Source organism: Salvelinus fontinalis, chromosome 13, assembly GCF_029448725.1.
Source record: "Salvelinus fontinalis isolate EN_2023a chromosome 13, ASM2944872v1, whole genome shotgun sequence".
NCBI classification, from domain to species: Eukaryota; Metazoa; Chordata; class Actinopteri; order Salmoniformes; family Salmonidae; genus Salvelinus; species Salvelinus fontinalis.
In genome coordinates, this window is record NC_074677.1 from 49,734,963 (window position 1) to 49,756,735 (window position 21,773).

General features: G+C 45.8%; 2 protein-coding genes across 2 annotated transcripts; both read right to left on the bottom strand.

Moving 5' to 3' along the window:
* Positions 1-960: 960 nt before the first annotated feature.
* On the bottom strand, positions 961-5,112 carry LOC129868865 (procollagen C-endopeptidase enhancer 2-like). The gene is made up of 9 exons (XM_055943187.1): positions 4,882-5,112; positions 3,688-3,796; positions 3,330-3,588; positions 3,037-3,161; positions 2,704-2,840; positions 2,178-2,554; positions 1,997-2,074; positions 1,584-1,754; positions 961-1,397 (listed from the first exon to the last, which is right to left on the bottom strand). The coding sequence occupies exons 1-9, from the start codon at positions 4,983-4,985 to the stop codon at positions 1,267-1,269; spliced, it is 1,491 nt and encodes a 496-aa protein (XP_055799162.1). The 5' UTR covers positions 4,986-5,112; the 3' UTR covers positions 961-1,266.
* Positions 5,113-12,003: 6,891 nt separating this feature from the next.
* On the bottom strand, positions 12,004-21,497 carry LOC129868864 (period circadian protein homolog 1-like). Its single transcript, XM_055943186.1, is given in 18 exon segments — positions 12,004-13,272; positions 13,437-13,587; positions 13,835-14,018; positions 14,135-14,291; positions 14,396-15,480; positions 15,653-15,973; positions 16,077-16,235; positions 16,346-16,615; positions 16,728-16,842; positions 16,977-17,220; positions 17,367-17,520; positions 17,645-17,750; positions 17,753-18,045; positions 18,694-18,895; positions 18,994-19,115; positions 19,241-19,494; positions 19,627-20,276; positions 21,268-21,497. Coding segments are annotated over 17 exon segments (4,563 nt in total). The 5' UTR covers positions 19,956-20,276; positions 21,268-21,497; the 3' UTR covers positions 12,004-12,855.
* Between the last annotated feature and the right edge of the window lie 276 nt (positions 21,498-21,773).

Here is a 21,773-nt window from a genome sequence, read left to right on the forward strand (position 1 = left end):
GGGTACACTAAATTAGAAGGGTTGCTGCCAAGAGGTGGGGAGCATCTATAAAGCCTTCAGTGAGAAGAGCGAACAGGTATAGACAACACACATAGAGTTGCCAAAGCTACAAAAAGAGCAAAAATGAGATAATCTGAAAATAACTAGGTAAGAAACTCAAGTGAGAGAGTGGTGTGGAGCCTTATTCTCTTTCCTTCCTCGAACAACTCCTCGAACAACTCCTCAAACAACTCCTAAAACAACTCCTCAAACAACTCGGCAGAACTGTTTTAGTTTTGCGACAAAACTCCCACTGACACGACCGCCGCTTACACAGCTGCCGCTGAGTAACCAGGGGAGACTGAAGTACTAACAATAACTGCTGATTGCCTAGGAGAGGTGAAACCAATCTCCCTCCAATACAGCCACTTACTGCCAAAAACAAGTAACAAATTGCCCTGTCCCTTAATCCTGGTTGATGTGTCAACAAGTATCTGCAAATTATAAGCAGTCAGCAAGGGGGGGGGGGGGGGGGGGGGGGGCAGTGCACCTGTGACAACAATTTTGGACCGCCTTGTGGCCCCCCTAAATGTGGAGTATAAAATCATTTTTACATAGCAAAAATGAGTTATCTTCTTCTATTACATCCGTTGTTAGACAGTGTCAACGATGATCATTATGAACATGGTATTTTGCCTGCTAATGCCTGCAATGCAGTAAAGAAAACGATGACAACAATAACGTCTAATGTAACTGGCTCCTCTAACAGTACACCCCCCCCCCCCCCCCCCCCCCCCCCCCCAGTTGAAATGGTCTGGAACCGCCACTGGTCAGCAGTTCACACCAAGTAGGCCACTAATTGTGTCGTAGGAGGTTATTTTGTAAATCTGACCACTAGGTGGCACACCATCATTGTATTGCAGTAAAACTATACTGAATGGGACATAAAGTTCATGTAATAAACATATCAAACCAACACCATGTGTTATAAATCCTTTATTGAGAGACATCGTGTACAAAAATAATATAATATATAGCCCTATTATGAGGTGGGTCAAACTGTTGTTATGTGATGCTTGTCATTTAATCTGAACCTGTGAGCGACCCATGAAAAGAGATTTCAGCAATTAACTTAGTGTCATCAAACATTAAGTAAAAAAAACAGATCATTCACTTCATTAAGGACTCCTCAAGAATAAAAACATTTTTTGGGGCACCGTAACCTTGCTCGTCATGGTATCCATGCACGAGGCTGAATTTCCCTGATTGGTGGACTGGGGTGTGAGGTTAGCATGGTTGTTTGTTAATATTGGTCAGCAGTTTGTGATGCGGGGCCTTATATGGGGCAGTGAAAGCCCCAGGGGCCATTGTTCCACGCCCATCCTCATCAACCTGGCCCATCAAGATATAAGGCATTCCTGAGAAAGAGATTGATCAAAAATGCATTTATTAGGCAATCTGGCAATACTGTCTATGATGACACAACAGTCTATGCTGATAAGTCAGCAGTGTGTGTGCATCTGTGCATGCATGTGTGTGTACATGTATGTGTTGAGTAATGCTGTACATGCCAGTCAGATTGTCTGGGAAGAAAAATAGGTTACCTTTGCGGATGACAGGGCACTTCTTGCAGGCTGACACCAGTTTGACAGACATGTTCTCTCCAGCCTGGGTGATGGTCAGCTGGCCAGCTTTGTAGGCCTTGATGAGAGACACACTGATATAGACACTGCCCTGAGGACCAGGGGTCAGCGCTGTCACCTTACCCGTGATCACTGAAAGAGAGAGAGAGAGAAAGAGAGAGAGAGAGAGAGAGAGAGAGAGAGAGAGAGAGAGAGAGAGAGAGAGAGAGAGAGAGAGAGAGAGAGAGAGAGAGAGAGAGAGAGAGAGAGAGAGAGAGAGAGAGAGAGAGAGAGAGAGAGAGAGAGTGTGTTTAGTTGCCTGAGCAATGCTGTGAACTTGTTATGACCTTAAATCGCTTGATTAATTTGGCTATCCACTGTCTAGTGGAACTCACCAAATTCACTGGCACAGAAACTGCTCTTGATATTTCCATCCCTCTTACATGCCTTTGCACACAGTGGGTTCAAGTGAACTAGAAAATACAAACATTGTTTACACATACAGCCACACAAACACATAGACATATGTATACATAAACTCAGGTCTTGCTACACCAGTTCTTCAGCTTCTCTTACCTGGCTTCTTGTTGTCTGGTCTAGTAACGCTGGTCCTGTCTGGGCCTGGCTTGTTTGGTGGGCGGGTCCTGACTGGTTTGATTGGTTTGGGCTTGGCAGTGGGCTCCTGGGGCTGTGGGGTTGGGGGGGGCTGGTGTCTGGCTGTAGTGGGTGGTTGGGTGGTAGTGGTGGTGATGACTGTTCTCTCAGGCAGGATGGGTTTAACAACAGGCTTCCTGGGGACTGAGTCTTTACGGGGTCCTGATCCTGTGTTGTCTACTGTGGGGGTTCTGGATCCGCGGGGGACGCTGGTGTAACTGGCCATGAAGCCATCAGAGGTCACGCTGAGGTCAGACACAAATTGTACTAGGAGCACGTTCCCATTGGTCACAATGGTTCTGTGGGCAGAGAATAATACAGAGGGAGGATTGGAAGAGAGTAGAGTGACAAGAACAAACAGATATACAATATATGATCATAGATGTAGACCACTAACAAGCATAATCACAAACACAGGCAAACACACATACAGTCATGTACCACTCACTGGGGGCTGACGTCTCCACAGTATTTTCCAATGCGTCGAGAGTCATCTTTTTCTCCACCGTTGAAGAAGGCCACATAATCAAAGCGGCAGTAACTGTCTGACTCCACATCAAACTTATCAAACTTCACCTCAATCACCTAGCCCACACACAGAAATAAACAGAATGACAAATACAACAACGTTACACACTAGGAAAGTAATTTGAATCTCCAATATATTTATGCATATTGGTGCTCATTTGGTTCTGTGGTTGGTGCAACATAATGACAGCATCATTTGCAGAAGTCCATTAAGAATAAAGAGCATGGAGAGCTGAACATGATGACTAATAACCTGATCCCGCTCTACTGTGATGAGCCAGGAGCAACTGATGCCTGCTGGGTAATTCTTCTCTGGCCAGTTAGGTGTTTTAACTTCACCCTGGGCTTTTGTCATCTTTCCTCCACAGAATTGGTGCTCTGAAATGATTTATACACAGATCAATAAATAATCAGGTGACTAAAAGATTTGACAGTGGGTATACGCCTACGTTACAGTATGTGAGCTAATGGACATAGGAAATCGCAAAGATGTTGTTCCTTAGAAAAAACAGAGAGTGAGAGCCCAAGTTATACTGTAAAGCTCACCATCCACATGTGGTTTTCCTCCATTGAAGTAAGCCAAGAAGCCCCTCCCTCCAGTCGCAGAGTCGCTCACCATCTCCAGCATTATGTTGTTGGTGGTGGAGATGAGAGTACCAGGCCTGAACGTTCCACAGAACCTCCCCAGCTTCTGCACCATGTTGGAGTGGCCATTGTACACATCCAGGTAGTCATAGCGACACATGGGGTCAGCCTCCAGGTCAAAGATGCGGAAAGAGAGCATGACCACATTGCCCTCTGGGACCTGAAGTTTAGAGAGAGGGCAGAACAGGCTTTAGGTCAATATGTAGGTTAAATTTCGAGTAATGGTGAAGTGGTATGTAGTGCAGGGCCAGTGACTCACTGTAATGCGCCAGGTACATTTGCTGTTGGGTTTGTAGTAGTTTGGAAATGCTTCACTGCCCACAAAGCCTGAGTCTGCAACCATGTCTCCCCCACAGTGGAACACAGGCCTGAGAGAGAGTAGGGTGGGAAAACAGTGATGTATTATCATGTACTGTACTTTATAAACGTTGGCTTAGGCTTACCACATCACATGTGCACAAGCACACGCACGCACGCACGCACACACACACACACACACACACTTCATCAACAGATCATCTCTAAATCCCTCAGGCACCCAACGATAATGCCTCCTCTTGGCACACTGGTGTCAGTTTCAGGAGAATGGGAAGAGAGCGGGGATGTAGACAGAATGGAGACTGGGCCAAGTTAGCGGAGGTTAAGGTGTTCTTGACTAGAGCTTCATCAATGAGATCTCCCCCTAAAAAATAAAAATTCTCCCCTGTGCTTGTCCAAGTTTCTAACCCAACCACCCAGTCTCCCCCTCACCCAATGCACACGTCTGCTCAAATAATTAATCCAAGCTCCTTTTCCAACGGAAAAATACCAAACCTGGACTAATACCAGAATACTTTCATTGATAAATATATAATTGTGTGCCAGTGGCCTCACAGACAGTCATGGGGACAGACACATTGGAGACTGTCTCTACAGGGGACAGAGGTGCACAAAAATAACTCACACCTAGTGTGGAGCATCAAAACAGCTAGTAGAGACATAGTCAAGAAGAAACCAAATAAAACCCACAAACTTAGTCATTACCATTATCACAACCGGAGGACAAAATAACTTTTCTAGGACTCCAGCCAACACTCAAGGCTTGACCTCAAACACATTGAGGAAGCGCCCAGTCTGTCACATTATAGGAGCTCAAACTTACAGAATCCCAGCAGACAGAGGCAAGCTGATGAAAGCTAAGATGTCCAGCCAGAGTCAAGCCGTCCTGATCCAACCCCACACAGACACATACAGACCTCAAAGCAATGGCATCCGGGGCAGCTCAACCACATCAACACCATGGACCATTCACAACAACAACACTGCCATACCCCTAAGCTAACATACAAATGCAGGAAGCTCCGATAGGAAGTTCAGAGCACACTGCGTGAAATCTGTAAAGCCACACTGTAAAGCCTCTTGCAAACATACATTGCACACACACCAACAAGCCCAATACACTCATATTCCCTACCTGGTGTAGTTAGTCTCTGGTTGGCTCTGGCTCTGGCCCTGTGCCCATCCTAAACATAGAGCCAGGAGCACAGAGAGACCCCAGGTACAATGCTCACACTTCATGATGCCGAGAGCAGACACGGTAAGAGGGTAAAACAGAAGAGAGAGATGGGAGCAAGAGAGGGGAGAGCTGGAGGACAGGGGGAGGGAGCCACTGGAGAGGCATAAAGAGGGAGTGAGAGAGAGAGAGAGAGAGAAGGAGAGAGATGCTGAGAGGTTAGGAGCTAGAAGGAGACATGACGGGGGAGACGTCGTGAGGGGGAGGGGAGTGTTTCATTAGAACCAGATGCTGTCTCAATGTTAACATTGGCCTCCATGCAACAGCGGGGGTAAAAGGAAAAGAGAGAACAAGAGACTAACTTCCCACAATGGCTGCACACAAGTTTGTGCAATAGACTAATTCAAGGCCATAAATAACTGAAACAGCTTATTACCGTTGCACACAGAGCATGCTAAATTATAGCATTTATCTTGGTTGTTGCCAGGTTAATTACGGCATCGGTCTCAGTAGATCACAGTCTGCTGGATCATTATGATGCCTGGTTCCTGGCTGCACAGGTGGAGGTAGAGCCTGGGGTACCAGGTGGCCAGGACCATTACAAAGAAGGTCACTTCTCTTTAAATTCCAGTGCAACCTTTTGACCACTAGCTTGACTGATGTATTTAGAATAATGGTTCTTTATCAAATTTATGACACTTTTGATGTTCATGAATATCTTAGGCTATTAGAACGACTTTAGCTGAGCAACTTTCCAAAGTTAGATGAACATAAAGGTACACCCAGTATCTGAAGCCCCGTATTTATTTTTGACCATATTCCCCCAGCCCCCTAGAGCTCCTTTAGCTCCACAGACCGACAGACAGACACACAGCCTCCCAGTCAGAGTGTCTTCATCAACCCCCACAATGCAACGAGATAGGGAACAACACCCCAGAGAGGCCTGGGGGAGTGTTCACATGATGTGGATCTGTAAAGCCGACCCTTTTGCCCGCATCGCTGGGCTGGGGCCTTTAGAGGGGGTGCCGTTTCATGCAGACCATAAAAACAGCCTCTTTCAGGCGGACAGAGCAGTAAAACCATGACCAAAGAACATAGGAGGTGGAATATGTTTATACATTCACATCCCCTAGTCATAATTACAGATGGTCTCTCACTTTAACATGGATTCATGAATTACTGACTGATTGATATAAGCAAGAGCCTATGGGACCCCTTGAACTGCTTGAAATGTTGTTATGGTTGTGTTATGATCATGTTATGATACACCCCGCCATCAAGAATGCTATGGCACGGCTGCTCATTAGCTTGCCTTGAACTCCCCAGTCAGTGTCTGCTGCCTGCTGTGTGTTAAGCTACATCTCTGATAAGAGGCTGAGACAGCAGGAATGTGCTGATGTGCAGAGTGAGTCTGCTGGGGGGCGGATGGCGTCTGTGTGTGAGGACTGCTGCTGCTAGAGCGGGGGAGCATGAGTGACCGTAACACCTGGCTGGAGTCCAAGGGGTGTAGGCCTCTGATTCTGCCACGACTCCAGAACAGTCCATCACGAGACACACATTCCTCCTGCAGGAGAGACAGCAAGGCAAAATGGGTAGTATGGGTCTGTGGTAGAGGAGGGAGGGAGGGGTGGATAGTTGGAAGATTCCAGGAGAAATTAACTAAGCCGATGGAGAAAATGGGGAGGGAAAATTAGATAGTTTACATGCCACTGAAAACCGAAGATACTCAGCAGTGCAAGTATTTATGATGGAGATTGAGTCATATTTATTTCTTCCTGCTTGAGACGGATATCCCCCCTGCACACTCACATACACTACCGGTCAGAAGTTTTAGACATCTACTCATTCAAGGGTTTTTCTTTATTTTTAGATTTTCTAAATTGTACAATAATAGTTTTGACATGAAAACTATGAAATAACACACATGGAATCATGTAGTAAACAAAAAAGTGTTAAACTAATCAAAAAATATTTTATATTTGAGGTTCTTCAAATAGCCACCCTTTGCCTTGATGACAGCTTTGCACACTCTTGGCCTTATCTAAACCAGCTTCACCTGGAATGCTTTTCCAACAGTCTGGAAGGAGTTCCCACATATGCTGAGCACTTGTTGGCTGCTTTTCCTTCACTGCGGTCCAACTCATTCCAAACCATCTCAATTGGGTTGAGGTCTGGTGATTGTGGAGGCCAGGTCATCTGATGCAGCACTCCATCACTCTACTTCCAGGCTCTTACATAGCCTGGAGGTGTATTGGGTCATTGTCCTGTTGAAAAACAAATGATAGTTCCACTAATCCCAAACCAGATGGGATGGCGTATCGCTGCAGAGTGCTGTGGTAGCCATAATGGTTAAGTGTGCCTTGAATTCTAAATAAATCATAGACAGTGTCACTAGCAAAGCACACCCACACCATAACACCTCCTCCTCCATGCTTCACGGTGGGAAATATACATGCGGAGATCATCCATTCACCCACACCGCATCTCACGAAGACACGGCGGTTGGAACCAAAAAATCTACATTTTGGACTCATCAGACCAAAGGACAAATTTCCACCCGTCTAATGTCCATTGCTCGTGTTTCTTGGCCCAAGCAAGTCTCTTCTTATTATTGGTCCTTTAGTAGTGGTTTCTTTGCCGCAATTCGACCATGAAGGCTTGATTCACATAGTCTCCTCTGAATAGTTGACATTTATTTGGGCTGCAATTTTTGAGGCTGGTAACTCTAATGAACTTATCCTCTGCAGCAGAGGTAGCTCTGGGTCTTCCATTCCTGTGGCGGTCCTCATGAGAGCCAGTTTCATCATAGCGCTTGATGGTTTTTGCGACTGCACTTGAAGAAATGTTCAAAGATCTTGACATTTTCCATGTTGATTAAAGTAATGATGGACTGTCGTTTCTCTTTGCTTACTTGACCTGTTCTTGCCATAATATGGGTTTGGTCTTTTACCCAATATGGCTATCTTCTGTACACCCCCCTACCTTGTCACAACACAACTGATTGGCTCAAATGTATTAAGAAGGAAAGAAATTCCACAAATTTACTTTTAAGAAGGCACACCTGTTAATTGAAATTCATTCCAGGTGACTACCTCATGAAGCTGGTTGAGAGAATCCCAAGGCAAAGGGTGGCTACTTTATAAATATAAAATATATTCTGATCTGTTTAACACTTTTTTGGTTACTACATGATTCCATATGTTTGGTTAATACATGATTCCATATGTGTTATTTCATATATAGTACAAATAGTACAAATAAAGAAAAACCCTTGAAAGAGTAGGTGTTCTAAAACATTTGACCGGTAGTGGACATGCATGCACACTGTCTGGAGTTGCAAAATATCTCTGCAACTAATTGGAGAAGAAATTGTATTCAATAAGAGATGTCTCAAACCGAACAACAGTGAGGGAGGTGTGAAATGGAGTGACAATAGCCTTCCATGAAGAATAATAGTGTGAACACATGTGAGGAGGGTGACAAACGGCAACTGCTGTTCCCGGACGAATCATAAAACATCTCTTCTCTCATTGTGGTTTCACTCCAAAGCTCCTGCTTAAAAAAGATCAGTGTCCACCACATGCACACGCACAGACCGAATATAAACTGCCTCACAAATGTGTGCTCTTGCAATAAAGACTTAAAAAAAATAAAAAAAAACATGAAAGGAACCTACTGAGTAATGGGTGAGTCAGGTTATTCAGACAAATGTCCAAGGCACAGAGAAACAGTAAAAAGACACTGAAGTAGAGACAGTGTGGCCATAATTATGAGAATGAGGATGAACAGTATGAATATAAACAGTCAAGTAAACCCTGTGACCTGCCAACAGGCCACGTCTTTTGGGAAGTATTGTGTTCGGATTTGGATCATATATCTTCTACCTTGGCAACAATGAGGGAGGTATGAACTTGAGACTCTCAGAAGTTTTTTCCCCAAAATGGTTATATAATAAAGTATATCCGGCGTTTGTTTCCATCCAACTCAGGTCTCATGGGGAAATCCATACTCTATATCAGATAATAGCAAACCAAGCAACTATGAAAATAAAAGGCTTAATGTGGTTTTAAAGAGAGAGGTTAGCATGAGTGCATTCTAGAATGCAGGTCGTGCTTTCTAAGAGAACTCTGCTCCCAGGCTAACAACAAAATAGTAATTTGAGTCTCTGTTCAGCAGCCCATCTGTTGAAAGTACAGTTGACTTGCACAATGCCCTAGCCATTTGGCCATGACTCTGTCCGTGGGTGGAAATGAGAGTGAGAGTGAGAGTCCCTCTGCCTCCTCTCCCATCTCACATGGTCAGTGTCCAGCAGTGCTCAGTCACTTCCTGCACACGGAAAAGACAGTGGAATGTTCAGACACACTTTGAACAGCGTTTTGTAAATCCAGAAAGGGAGAATGCAGACTTAGATTTAAGAGTCAAGGTTTTGTGGCTGTTTGTTACTACCAGCTGAGACCCACACTGGGTTTATCTGACCTAAGACCCAAGCAGATATTTAATCTGCTCTAAGTCACGCTGCCTGTTGCGCTTAACCTGTGGATTTTGAGAGGGGAAGATTCTAGGAATTGTTTTGACCCATGCCAATACTACTGAGGACTTAGATTGTGGCCTGCTGAGAGGGTCCCCTCTTACTAGATGTGGAGGACCAGGGAGGTCCTCTATCATAAATAAGATATGTAATGTTATTTTTCAAGGCCATAGTTCAGCCTTAAGGCATTCTTCATCACAAGTTAGACTAGGTCAGATTGTTAACTAATTCCCTACTTTGAATATTACTTAGACGTGGAGCACTTCGGGATAGAGATATATACTATATATACAAAAGTATGTTGACACCCCTTCAAATTAGTGGATTCGGCTTTTTCAGCCACACCCGTTGCTGACAGGTGTATAAAATTCGAGCACACCGCCATGCAATCTCCATAGACAAACATTGACAGTAGAATGGCCTTACTGAAGAGCTCAGTGACTTTCAACGTGGCACCGTCATAGGATGCCACCTTTCCAACAAGTCGTTAAATTTCTTCCCTGCACGAGTTGCCCCGGTCAACTGTAAGTGCTGTTATTGAGAAGTGAAACGTCTAGGAGCAGCAACGGCTCAGCCGCGAATTAGTAAGCCACACAAGCTCACAGAACGGGACCACCAAGTGCTGGAGCGCATAGCGCGTAAAACTCATCTGTCCTCGGTTGCAACACTCACTACCGAGTTCCAAACTGCTTCTGGAAGCAACGTCAGCACAAGAACTGTTCGTCGGGAGCTTCATGAAATGGGTTTCCATGGCCGAGCAGCCGCAGACAAGCCTAAGATCACCATGCGCAATGCCAAGCGTCGGCTGGACGTGTTATCTGAAGTGATGAATTACGCTTCACCATCTGCCAGTCTGACGAATTAATCTTTGTTTGGCGGATGGCAGGAAACAGTAATGAAAGTTGAAAATATTTTTTTTCCTGGGGTTGAAAATATGTATTTTCCAGACATTGAAATCAGGTTTACTTTTGGTTCTGAATGAAAGTTGAAAATTATGTTATTTACAGACGTCTATGTTTGGCTGGTCCAGACTGTACCAAAAACCAATGTCCGTGGGTGTGGAAATCAAGGCCGGTCCAGACTGCACCAAAAAAAGAATTCCAAAAGGCGTTGGCGTCGGTCCCTGCTTACTGAGGTGTAGCCTACAGTGTTCCCTGAAATTGAATGCCCATCTATGTAAAACACAAAAACACACAAAAAAAAGACATCTGGACAGGACAAAAAAAGACATCTGGACAGGGCAAAAAAGACATCTGGACAGGACAAAAAAAGACATCTGGACAGGACAAAAAAAGACATCTGGACAGGACAAAAAAAGACATCTGGACAGGACAAACAAAGACATCTGGACAGGACAAAAAAAGACATCCTAAAGACGCCGGTTTGTGCTTACTGGGGAGTATACCACCTCAGCCAGCAATAAAATCTCCCTTATGAAAAATATTGTCCTTTTCAAACTACACTAAAAGTGCAGTAACTGCAGTCGACTGTGGTATTTTGGATGCAGTATTTGCAGCATATTGTAGTTTTTTAATAAGGGTATGAATGCCCATCCATATGGTAGGCTCACCATTTGTAAAACAGGCCGTTGCATTGGCTTTATTAGTCCTGATTCCTGTGACTAAACAATTTCTCTTTTTAAGCTCCGAATATCAGCTACCCAACTTTTTAGGAGTTATCTTGTGCCTATTTGCTATGTGCTCCCACAGCTGGAAATGCAGAAGTATTTTCTTTTTCGCTATGATCTTACGGATACAAACTTGAAACCACTGATCATGACAATGGGGTGAAACTCCTGGACAAGAGTTGTGATGGTTCGTTCCGTATTGTCCATTTCACTTTGACCGTTCCTGTTTTTAGGATATGCTGTTTGTTAACGTTTTATTTGATAAGTCAACATTTAGGTGTAAAAAGTGTCCGTCTCAATACATTGGCATTCATTTTATCTCCAGCCTGTAGGCTACAGAAAATGCCACATACTCTTTCTACCATATGTAGAAAGTACATATGTATCTCTTTCTACCATATGTAGAAAGTACATCCAGGGTGAAAGACATGCTGGGAATGGACAAACAAAATATTTATTTTCCTTTGACAAAGTGGGCAATGCATATCAGCGCTCACTTAAAAAGCCCATATGCCACTGGTTTAGAGAATTTGTCATTGTTTTTGGGCAGAATTATGTGCGGTTTTATTTGATGTTGTTGGTGCCGTCTTGGCCAGTTTAGCTCAGAAAATGCCGCCCTCACCAATCTTCCACCATAGGCGGCCACCTGATCTGGCCTAATGAGCGGGCTGGCAGTGCTGGCAATTTAAAATTACTTCAATATGTTCGAATACCTAGCTAATCTACCGTAGCAAATTTCAGAAATGTAATGTTGTATGATCAGTCAGGATGGAACATAGCCTTCAACCAACTGTCCCCACTACCTCTGGTGGCAGAGAAGGTAAAGGAATAATACTTGACTAGAGCTACACTGATGTCCTTTGCATACCTGAAAGAATATAAACACACCACAAATTCTTGAAGACGGACAAAAGAAACCAGAACCAAATTACAATTCACTTTTTAATATTAATTACATATCAAAATCCTCCCAAAGAGTTGTAATAAGTGACTAATCCTTTTATTTACAGTAATGAAAAAGGGAATAAGGGGCAGACTAACTGTTGATAGAACATATTGGCCTTGACCAACTGCATGATCAAGGCCTGCTCCTCTCTCTCATCAACAAGACTGGCTCCATCTGTTGTTAACATGGGAATGCCAATCTCTGCTCCTGATAAATCTGAGATACCTTATGTCCAGAAATACCCATAACGACTCAAACAGGGTATTTCTTTTAACATGGTCTTGATGTATTTTGTGTATTTCTCTGGAGATTAAAAAAAATAGTTAGGATGTTTTCCCAATGGCTAAAACTTTACATATTTATACAACGATTGTGGTGTACAATTACATTATAAAAGAAATGAACCATTCAGAACATTACAGCCCACAGAAAACTGTAGTGTCAGCTCTTGGTTGATGGTACAATATCAGAAATGACTTAGAAAATAGTTGAATGAAGTATTCTACCAAATATATTTTTCTAAATGAATTTGCGATTTAATGGTTTTCACAATAGATTTGACATCATTTTCCAATATGGACATTGGACAAAAATTATATTGCGTTGATACACACAATAACTTGTAAAACTATCAAAGTGTCACTATAGGGGAGAAAAATCCCAAAGCAGTGAATTACAAATGGAACATGTCTTCAGTCCTCCTTAGACAGGGAACCAGGCACCAAACATTCCAATAAATATTTACTAAGGGGTTCTCTTTCAATTTTACACTTAAATATTTACACCTTAGATTCCATATATATTGAGCTACATTCTCTATGTATTTAAACAGGATCAGGTATTCTTTGACTCCTTATCCATGTTCACTTCTTTGTTCAAACACAACACATTAACAGTGACCTTGGCTCCCGGTTGTCCCAATGCATTGTGTTTTAGAGTCATTGGCCATATAGAACTCCTCGGTTGCCGTTTACAGCCAGAGTCCCCTTTCTCTGTTCCGGATGATGACGACACCTCCAACTCTTTCACTCTGGTGTCCTTACCGTCTCCTTCCTGCTCACCCTCGCCCCCCTTAGTCTCTGTCTGGGGTGCTTGTGGTGGTGGGATGGAGGTGTCATGTGTGTCTGTTGCCATGGTAACCGGGGTCTCTTCCTGTAGCTGGAGGACCCCTGTTAGATCCATGTCCTGCAGCTCCACATTAAGGGGCCGGGGGGCGGAGGTAGTGGGAGGAGAACCGCACCCTGTACAAGTCTAAACACATGCAGAGGGACAAGAGTTGAATAAACCCATTCTTCACAAGTATTTTTTTAAATTAATCTCCACTGTCATCTATACTGATTCCTGTGAATCGTTCCAGTCTGAGAGAGGCGGAGTTGTAGCTACGGTCTCCAGTATGTGTCTGTGTGCTGACTTACAGGGCTGTTGATGGCCTGTGGCAGGCGTCCGGTGCCCATCCAGGGGTGGACCTGGATCAGCTCTCTCTTCTGCTCCTCAGTGAAGCGCGGCTGCTGTTTCTGCATCGCCCTCAGTATCATACCATCCTCCCTTAGAACAGTCTCCTTGTCCCTTTAAAATCACACACACACCGACACTCTTTCACATGTCCATAGATATGCCATAGTCTGTAAAAGGTGGTATTAGTAGCAGAACGGTGAGCAGGCAGTTCTTTTTTTCATAGTCTGTATGAATAAATAATATATAAATATACTACATCATCATACATAAATACAACTACAATAAATAGCATTTCATTTTAATCATGACTACAATTGCCATGACAACAGTGTAGTGCAGTGACCATATGAATTCTTACCTGGTGGGCATTTGGTAGGTCATCATAACCTTGTCATCTGTGTTGGCCATAAGGAGCCAGATAGGGTCCTGAAGGACATATTTCATGAGCTGGGCCTCTTCAGCCCCCCCTGGTGCCTGCTTATGGGAATGGTCGTTCTCCGACGAGTCAACGCTGCCAAAGTATTTGCTGGTGTTGCTGCTTCCTGTGGTTGAAAAAGGAACATGTTCAGTTCGTATCATGACATATCAGTCACTATATACAAACATCCTTTACCAATCACAGCGCTAACAAGAATAATCTGGGAGGTGTTAAACTCACTTGTGCCACTCCCTGAGGTGCTGCATCCATTAGAGCCAGAGCCTGAGGACCCGGAGGCAGAGGCGGCCGAGCCGGTGCCTGAGCAGGCGTCCTCCTGCAACAGTAGGTCTAGCAGGTCACTGGAGGTGGACATTGCGTCCTGGTCATCAGCATCATCCTGGAGGAAGAGAACACAGAAGAGACAGGGGTTAATGACTAGAACTCCTCAAATTAACCTTTTGGTAATTATATTTTCTAAATGGATTGCAGTTTAAAACTCACGTTATCGTCCTCTCTGGCGTCACTCTTCATGCTTCGCTTAACAGAACCTTGACCTCCGAACTGAGATACCGAGCCAGGTGGGGGCAATGTCTGCTGCGCCCCTGTCGACATGCCCTCCTGGCGGTTGCCTGGCAACTCCTCCAGCTGTAGCAGGTTGAGGGGGGAGGAGCATCGGGACTGGAAGAGGGGCGAGTCTGTCCCCTCCAGGGGGGCTTGGCACGTGGACTGAGGGGTGCTGGAACGGGAGTTGTCGCGTTGGACAAAGGTGGGATCCATCTCGGGTAAGGCAAAGCCGGGAAGCCCGGGAATCGGAATTGGATTTGGGAAAGGTAATGCTGGGCTGGGATCGTAACAGTGTTGGGGGATCATCGACAAAGTAGGTTTGACCTGTGACGGGTTGAGTTGAGCTAGGACGGGACTAACACAAGGCATGCCATTCATCTGCGTCATAGCGGGGTTGAACTGAGCCAATCCAGGATTGAGTTGTGGTAGTAGGATAGTCTGTTTGAACTGCGGTAGTGCTTGGTTAAGTTGTGCCATACCAGGGATACAGGGGCAAAGGTGCGGTATGGATGTGTTATACTGAGGCATGGCGGTATTGAGCTGTGGTAAACCTCCGTTGAGTTGAGGGAACATGTAGTTGGGCAGAACAACCATCATTGGGGGAGCCATCGGCATGGGCATCTGGTTGGCATGCATGGGGTACTGGAAGCCTGGCTGGGGGCTGGGGTAGCCCATCTGCATGGCATTGGGGTTCACTCCGGTGTGGGCCAGGACTTGTTGTTGCACGCTGGGGTAGAGTGGGAAGAAGGGCAGGACTCCGGGAGGGTACTGGGCCACGGCAGGAGGGAGACTGGCCTCAGAGGCCACAGAGGTGGGCCAGGAAGAGGACGAGGTCAGGGGTCCCTGCATCATCAGGGGTTGACCCATGGGGAATGTGAGGCCTTGGGGCCCCTGCCCTTCCCTCCTGAAACTACCGTTCATCACACGCTGGGAGCCCTCCTGCTGGTGCTTCAGCCTCTTTCCCCCGCGGCCCCTCCTCCGTCCATGACCACCTGCTGGGTAGTCCTTCGAGCTGCGCACTCCTGAGACAGAAAGACAGAGACAGAGACAGAGACAGAGACAGAGACAGAGACAGAGAGAGAGAGAGAGAGAGAACACAGGGGTGAGCTGCATGGAAAAACTATGGACTCTCATTCATATTATCTTTCACAGTCATAATAGAAACCACATCTCCACTTGAAGTGTCCGTCTTACCTTTGGGTGTGGTGGTGTGTCCTCTCAGAGAAGGAGGGCCGGGGTCCAGCACACGTAGCTGTCCCAGGTCTCTGAAGCGGCTCAGGAATACCTGTTCCTCCTGCTGGGTGTGGGCAGACAGCACCTCCTTGGTCAGACCCAGGCGGCCTGAGCATCCAGCTGACCTGCGGCCGTCCCTCTCGGGCAGGGCAGGGCTGGGTGGTGCCGGGCTGGGCAAGGGCAGCGGCCAGGGGGTCACTGCCATTGTGATGGCGTTGTTAGTGGCTGGAGAGGTGACGGTGAGAGTGGGGGTGGCTGGTGTCTCCTCCATCATTACTATATCTGCAGGAAATAAGGTTGACAATACATCAGAGATGAGCGAGAAGAGACGGAGGCAAAGAAGAGAGGTAAACAAACAGTCGGACAATAAAGGGATGTGACCTACCTGACTCTGGGGGCTTCTTGTCGCCTACGTGGACAATGGTGCTGCTGAAGCTGCATTGGGACGTGACAGAGACCACACTCTCAGCCTTGCAGTGCAGCGCCAGAGGGCTCATCTGTGGCCCCCCTTTAGACCCTTCATTACCCTGGGGGCCTCCGAGATCTGTAAGGAAACACAAAGTTAAGACGTCAAAAATACATGCAGAGCATAAAAAAGGGTATCGAGAAAAAAAACATAATTTAAGGTGTTTCAATATGATCTGTATTGTGTACCTTTAGCTGTTCCAGGCAACTCCCTCTGCTTGTCATCGTCTGACGTTGATGACGTGGTGCAGGAGGAGGAGCCACACTTCCTCTTCACTGTGTTGGGGACGTTGCAGCTCTCCAGGTAGCGTACGATGCTGTCCAGACAGTTGATCTGCTGGTAGGAGTAGTTGGCTGACGGGTCTTTCCTTGACTGCACTGAGGCCAGGGTTTTAGTTGGCCCCAGAGCTCCAATAGGTCCCAAGTCCTTGTTTAAATTCTCTGGCACCACCAGGGCTCCTGAGAGGAAGAAGAACCTTATTATCTATGCTATACATTTCTAATTGGGACATTTTATAGAACAAAATCATGAAACAAACTCATTATTTTTTTTATAATTCCAGGTGTTTACCAGTGCTGGCGTGTTTGCGGAGTGCTGGGCGGTTGCGGGACTTGGTGAAGACCTGTTGACCATTGGTCTTCACCATGTGGACGTCCTTACACATCTGCTGGAATGTCATCTGCTGCTGTGGAACAGAGATAGGGGAGAATTAGGCCTAGTTACAAACATTACAAACTAAAATGACCCTGTTCAAATCTCGTTACCTGATCAAATAGACAACAAAAACATGCGTGAGATTATGATTGTGTTAGTACTCACTGGTCTCTGGATGGTCTTCAGGATGAGCTCCTTGGTGGAGGGGCTGTTGCTGCCTGACGAGGAGCCCGGGCTGGGCCTCTGTGGGTGGGATCCGTGGGAGCTGCAGTAACCCTGGGAGCCACCACTGTGGACAGGCTGCACCAGCACGCGGTGGATCTGCTCACTGAGCCTGGGGATCTCTGGAGACATGGCCCGCACCTCCACCTCCACAGTAGGCGTGAACACATCCTCGTTCAGGGGACTCCTATAGATGAGGGGAGAAGGACAGGGGAATAGGGTTTAGAACAAGACACGGCTTGATAGCTACACAAATAGGTTACAGAGCAGTTCAAATGTGGCTATTGCAAGGTTGTGAAGGTCATTGACGTAGCAGAGAGGTCAACTACTCACGTTCTGACTTTGTGTCGACCAACGATGAAGGCCACTTTGCGGCTCCAGGGGTTAACGAAGGAGGACCAGCTGGTATCTATGGTGAGATACTCCCCGTTCCGGGCACACATACGAAGGGGCGAGTGTTCAAAGGGCTGGCCCGCTGACTGGAGAACTGAGCGGAGATCCAAATATGATAAAATTTTGATTGAGTATAAAAGCATAATCATTCAGTCATTTGCTGGTTTATGAATCCTTACAGAATGTATAAGGCATGACTGTTGGACAGGAGTACTCACTCTTCTTGTGTATGGCCACCATGACAGGCCTGTCATCAGGGTGGAGGTACATGAGAACAGGGGTCCCAACCAGGTCCTGGGGCAGGTAGCCTAGCAACGGCACAGCCAGCCTAGCAACGGCACAGCCCTTTCATCGACTTCCTGAAAGAGACAGCTGGGGGTGTGGCTGGTGGTGAAAATCCTCTTGTCCGCTGGGATACGGGGAGCTTCGTATCCTGAGTGTACCTTCTCAGCGATGAGCAGGCAGCAGGGCTGTGGCTGGGACATATCAGAGTCCCGCAGTGTCAGCTGGTAGGGGGTCATACGGAAGGGGTAGTACCGCACCTCCCCCTCGCTGTCCCTCCCACCACTGATACGGCAGAACATGGATTTCTCCTGGGTGCAGTCCACAGGGGAGGTCACTGAGGGAGATAGAGAGGAGACATTAGCACCACAACAATATTTACATCACATACACAAATGTGATGATTTATTTTAATTTTTTTATTTCACCTTTATTTAACCAGGTAGGCAAATTGAGAACACGTTCTCATTTACAATTGCGACCTGGCCAAGATAAAGCAAAGCAGTTCGGCACATACAACAACACATAGTTACACATGGAGTAAAACAAACATACAGTCAATAATACAGTGAAAAATAAGTCTATTTACGATATGAGCAAGTGAGGTGAGATAAGGGAGGTGAAGGCAAACAAAATATATATATAAATAAATAAAAATATAAAAAGGCCATGGTGGTGAAGTAAATACAATATAGCAAGTAAAAAAACACTGGAATGGTTGGTTTGCAGTGGAAGAAGGTGCAAAGTAGAGATAGAAATAATGGGGTGCAAAGGAGCAAAATAAATAAATACAGTAGGTAAAGAGGTAGTTGTTTGGGCTAAATTATAGATGGGCTATGTACAGGTGCAGTAATCTATGAGCTGCTCTGACAGCTGGTGCTTAAAGCTAGTGAGGGAGATAAGTGTTTCCAGTTTCAGAGATTTTTGTAGTTCGTTCCATGATCCATTTCCATGTGAATTCAGAGCTGAATTAGTGGAAACTTACTGGAGCCAGTACAGGAGGCCCAGGGGGGCAGGCGGCAGGGAGCCGTGCTGCTGTAGAAAGTGCTGACGTCCTGGGGGGCCAGCAGCTCAGAGAAGAGCGCCCCCTGTAGGCGCTCAGGTTTAGTGCGCAGCATTGGAGAGGCCTGGGGGGAGATGTACACCACCTTCCCAGAGAGGAAGGACACTCCAACAGAGAATGTGTCCTGTACAGGAGAAGAAACAGAGGTCAGAACAATGTCCGGTTGGGTTTAAGACCTGGAAGTCTGGTTCTAGTAGACAAACATTGTTCTCTAGTTCCTACCGTGTTCTGGAGGGTGTATTCAGAGGTGATGTTGTCCAGTTCCTCTGTGGTGAAGGCTGAGAGGTCCAGACTGCAACCGTGGCTCTCCTCCACACTCCACTGGTGGTAATACTCCTGATTCGCTAAAAAAAACACACACAGACATTAGTATAAATAGCTATTATAGATAGAGTATTCATGCTATTTCATGCTAAAGCCTTGCAGTATACACGTAGCAAAAGGCATGGCTCAAAAAGTAGTATCTTACCTCTAACTTGTTTGACACAGTTGAGAGCATACTGCAGGGAGGCCAGAGTGCTGGAGCGGCCTTTTGTCCGGTGGTCTGCAGGCATGCGGATCTTCAGCTCCTTCAGGGCCTTGAGTAGCTCTCTCTGGGTCTGCAGCCGGGCCGGCTGGCCACTGCTGCAGCCGCTGGTGGACGGGTGGTCCTGCTCTGAGCTGCCACTCAGCAGGCTGTAGACCATAGAGCTGTTGGGAGGGGAAGTGCTGTGGGAGTTGGAGCTGACCGAGCCAAAATAACATGATGTTACTATCACTGCTGAGCATTCATTACAATAGTATAAGCGGTGTCTACCGGCTACCATCTGTACATGGTTGTGGTGTTTGGCGTATGTATTCTGTTAAACTTTTTACCTTTTGCTCTCGGTTGTCTCCATGGCAGAGTCCTTCCCATTATGGGAGCTGCTGCAGGTTGATGCCTCATGCCCCATGTGACCTTCCACTTCTCTCTCGGCTGAGTCGTTCCCGCTCAAGTGGGCATCGGTGTCATCAGAGTTTGAGGACTTGGGGGAGGACTTGCCCCCAGACCGAGTCCTCTTTCCATTTCCATTGGAGCTGCCAGTCTGACTCAGTCCAGACTCAGGGGACTGGGAGCCTGCCTCTTGTCCTTCCACCACATCTTCTGCTAAACTTACTCCACTAGTGTCATTTCCAGAAGTGGTGTATGCATTCTCATCACTCATAATAAGCAGTATGAGTGATTGACTATTGCTGTATGACAAAAAGTATCTGTCAAAACAGAGCTGTGATACCCTGCCACTAGGTGAGGCTACTAAACTTAGATTGCGTCATGGCTTGGAAAAGCAAAAATGAGAGAGAAGATATGTACAAAGTATGGACTGTATCTCATTGATCTTGAGGTTTTTTGTCAAGTCAAAGCTTATGAACCTGACAGGCCAATTGAAGAGAAGGGGGCTAAGCCTTTCTTTGACCGTCTGCTCTTCCTCGTGTCTGCTCTTCCTCGTGCGTCCACACTCAGTGCACTAGATGGTTTGGCAGGATACCTGCTAGAAGAAATCATTCACAATCATGAGTGGTGAGTCACATGAGATCATGAGTCATACATCTGTGTAAATACTGAGTAGTACATAGACAACATTACTAAAAACCCCATCACTGTAAAGGCAATAGTTAACTCAAATCACATATGTACATAACTAAATGGCTTGATTTCAAGTTGCCTAAAGTCATGTGTATCCAACTATGGACAGGCTCAAAGAACTTGATCTCCATATATATGACATGAACCAAAAAAATACAATCTCTGTCAAGAACCGTTAACTGACAATAACAGGTAACAAAATACTAGAGAAAGTGACTTTGTAGTCCATTTCCCTATCTGGCATGTCTTGAGGGTTACTGTAACTAACAGGATGACACCGCTGTGGGATATTATTGTTGACGACAGTGAAGGCAACGTGCCTCTACTAGACTAGGTCTCGAATGAGCTCATGGATTTATTCTGCCTGACACAAGCCTGGTAAAAGATGGGTCTTGTACGAAACACGAACTGACCAATTAATATTAAACTGTATCTAGCTAACTAGATTCACACACACACAAAAAAAGCATGGCTTTACGCTCTTGCCATGCCACAACAATGCTTCACTTGCTAATGTCAGTGCTGATAACTTGATCATTAAAAAACATAAACATGTGACGTTAGCTAGATAACTGCTAGCTAGATTCTGGGGCTCCCGAGTGACGCAGCAGTCTAAGGCACTGCATCTCACTACAGACCCTGGTTCCAGACCCAGGCGTCACTACAGACCCTGGTTCGATTCCAGTCTGTATCACAACCGGCCGTGACTGGGAGCCCCAATTGGCCCAGCGTCTTTAGGGTTTGGCCGGGGTATGGCGTCATTGTATATAATAATATATTCTTAACTAACTTGCCTAGTAAAATAAATAGATAACTGTTAGCTACTACAACCGAATAGCTAGCTAACGTTAACGAAACCATAGTTAGTTCTTGATCAGAGTTGACATTCTCACCTTATTCCATGAAGAGAAAATACTTTCCGAGGCAAACACTATTGAAACGTCTTCCACGGTGTATTCAGTAGGTTTACAATTATTTTAAAAAAATAGCAGAAACCCGAAATGACATCTTTAGCGACCTGGTCCAGTGTCGACCGGCTGCAAGACAAGAAATACACACACTGAACAAAACCGCACATTGTATTTGCAGGACTGGGAGGGAACACGCAAAAGCACACGTGATAACGCCCCTTGTCTGCTCCCATGTGTTGCATTGATTGGTCCTCAACTGACTCCGACCCTGCTCTAGCAAAATATACCACGCCCAGCGAATGCATTCATTGGTTGAGTAGGGCGGTGTCCTGACTGCACGGGGCTCTCCTATGCTTCTCTATCACGTTGCCCCAGCGGTGCTCTCGGTTCAGAAAGCCAGTAACAACATTTATTGGCAACGTGCCACTGCCAATGTTCTGAATTCATGTCATTTCTTTATTGTTTCCTTGTGTGCTTTCCTTAACCAC

Bases quoted from the DNA above. Each gene is read 5' to 3' on its own strand.
- LOC129868865 (XM_055943187.1), bottom strand. From the start codon at position 4,985: ATGAAGTGTGAGCATTGTACCTGGGGTCTCTCTGTGCTCCTGGCTCTA. The intron at 3,797-4,881 runs GTAGGGAATATG...ACTCTCTCTCAG, and splicing joins CCAGAGACTAACTACACCAG to GCCTGTGTTCCACTGTGGGG. The intron at 2,555-2,703 runs GTGAGTGGTACA...CTCTGCCCACAG, and splicing joins TGTGGAGACGTCAGCCCCCA to AACCATTGTGACCAATGGGA.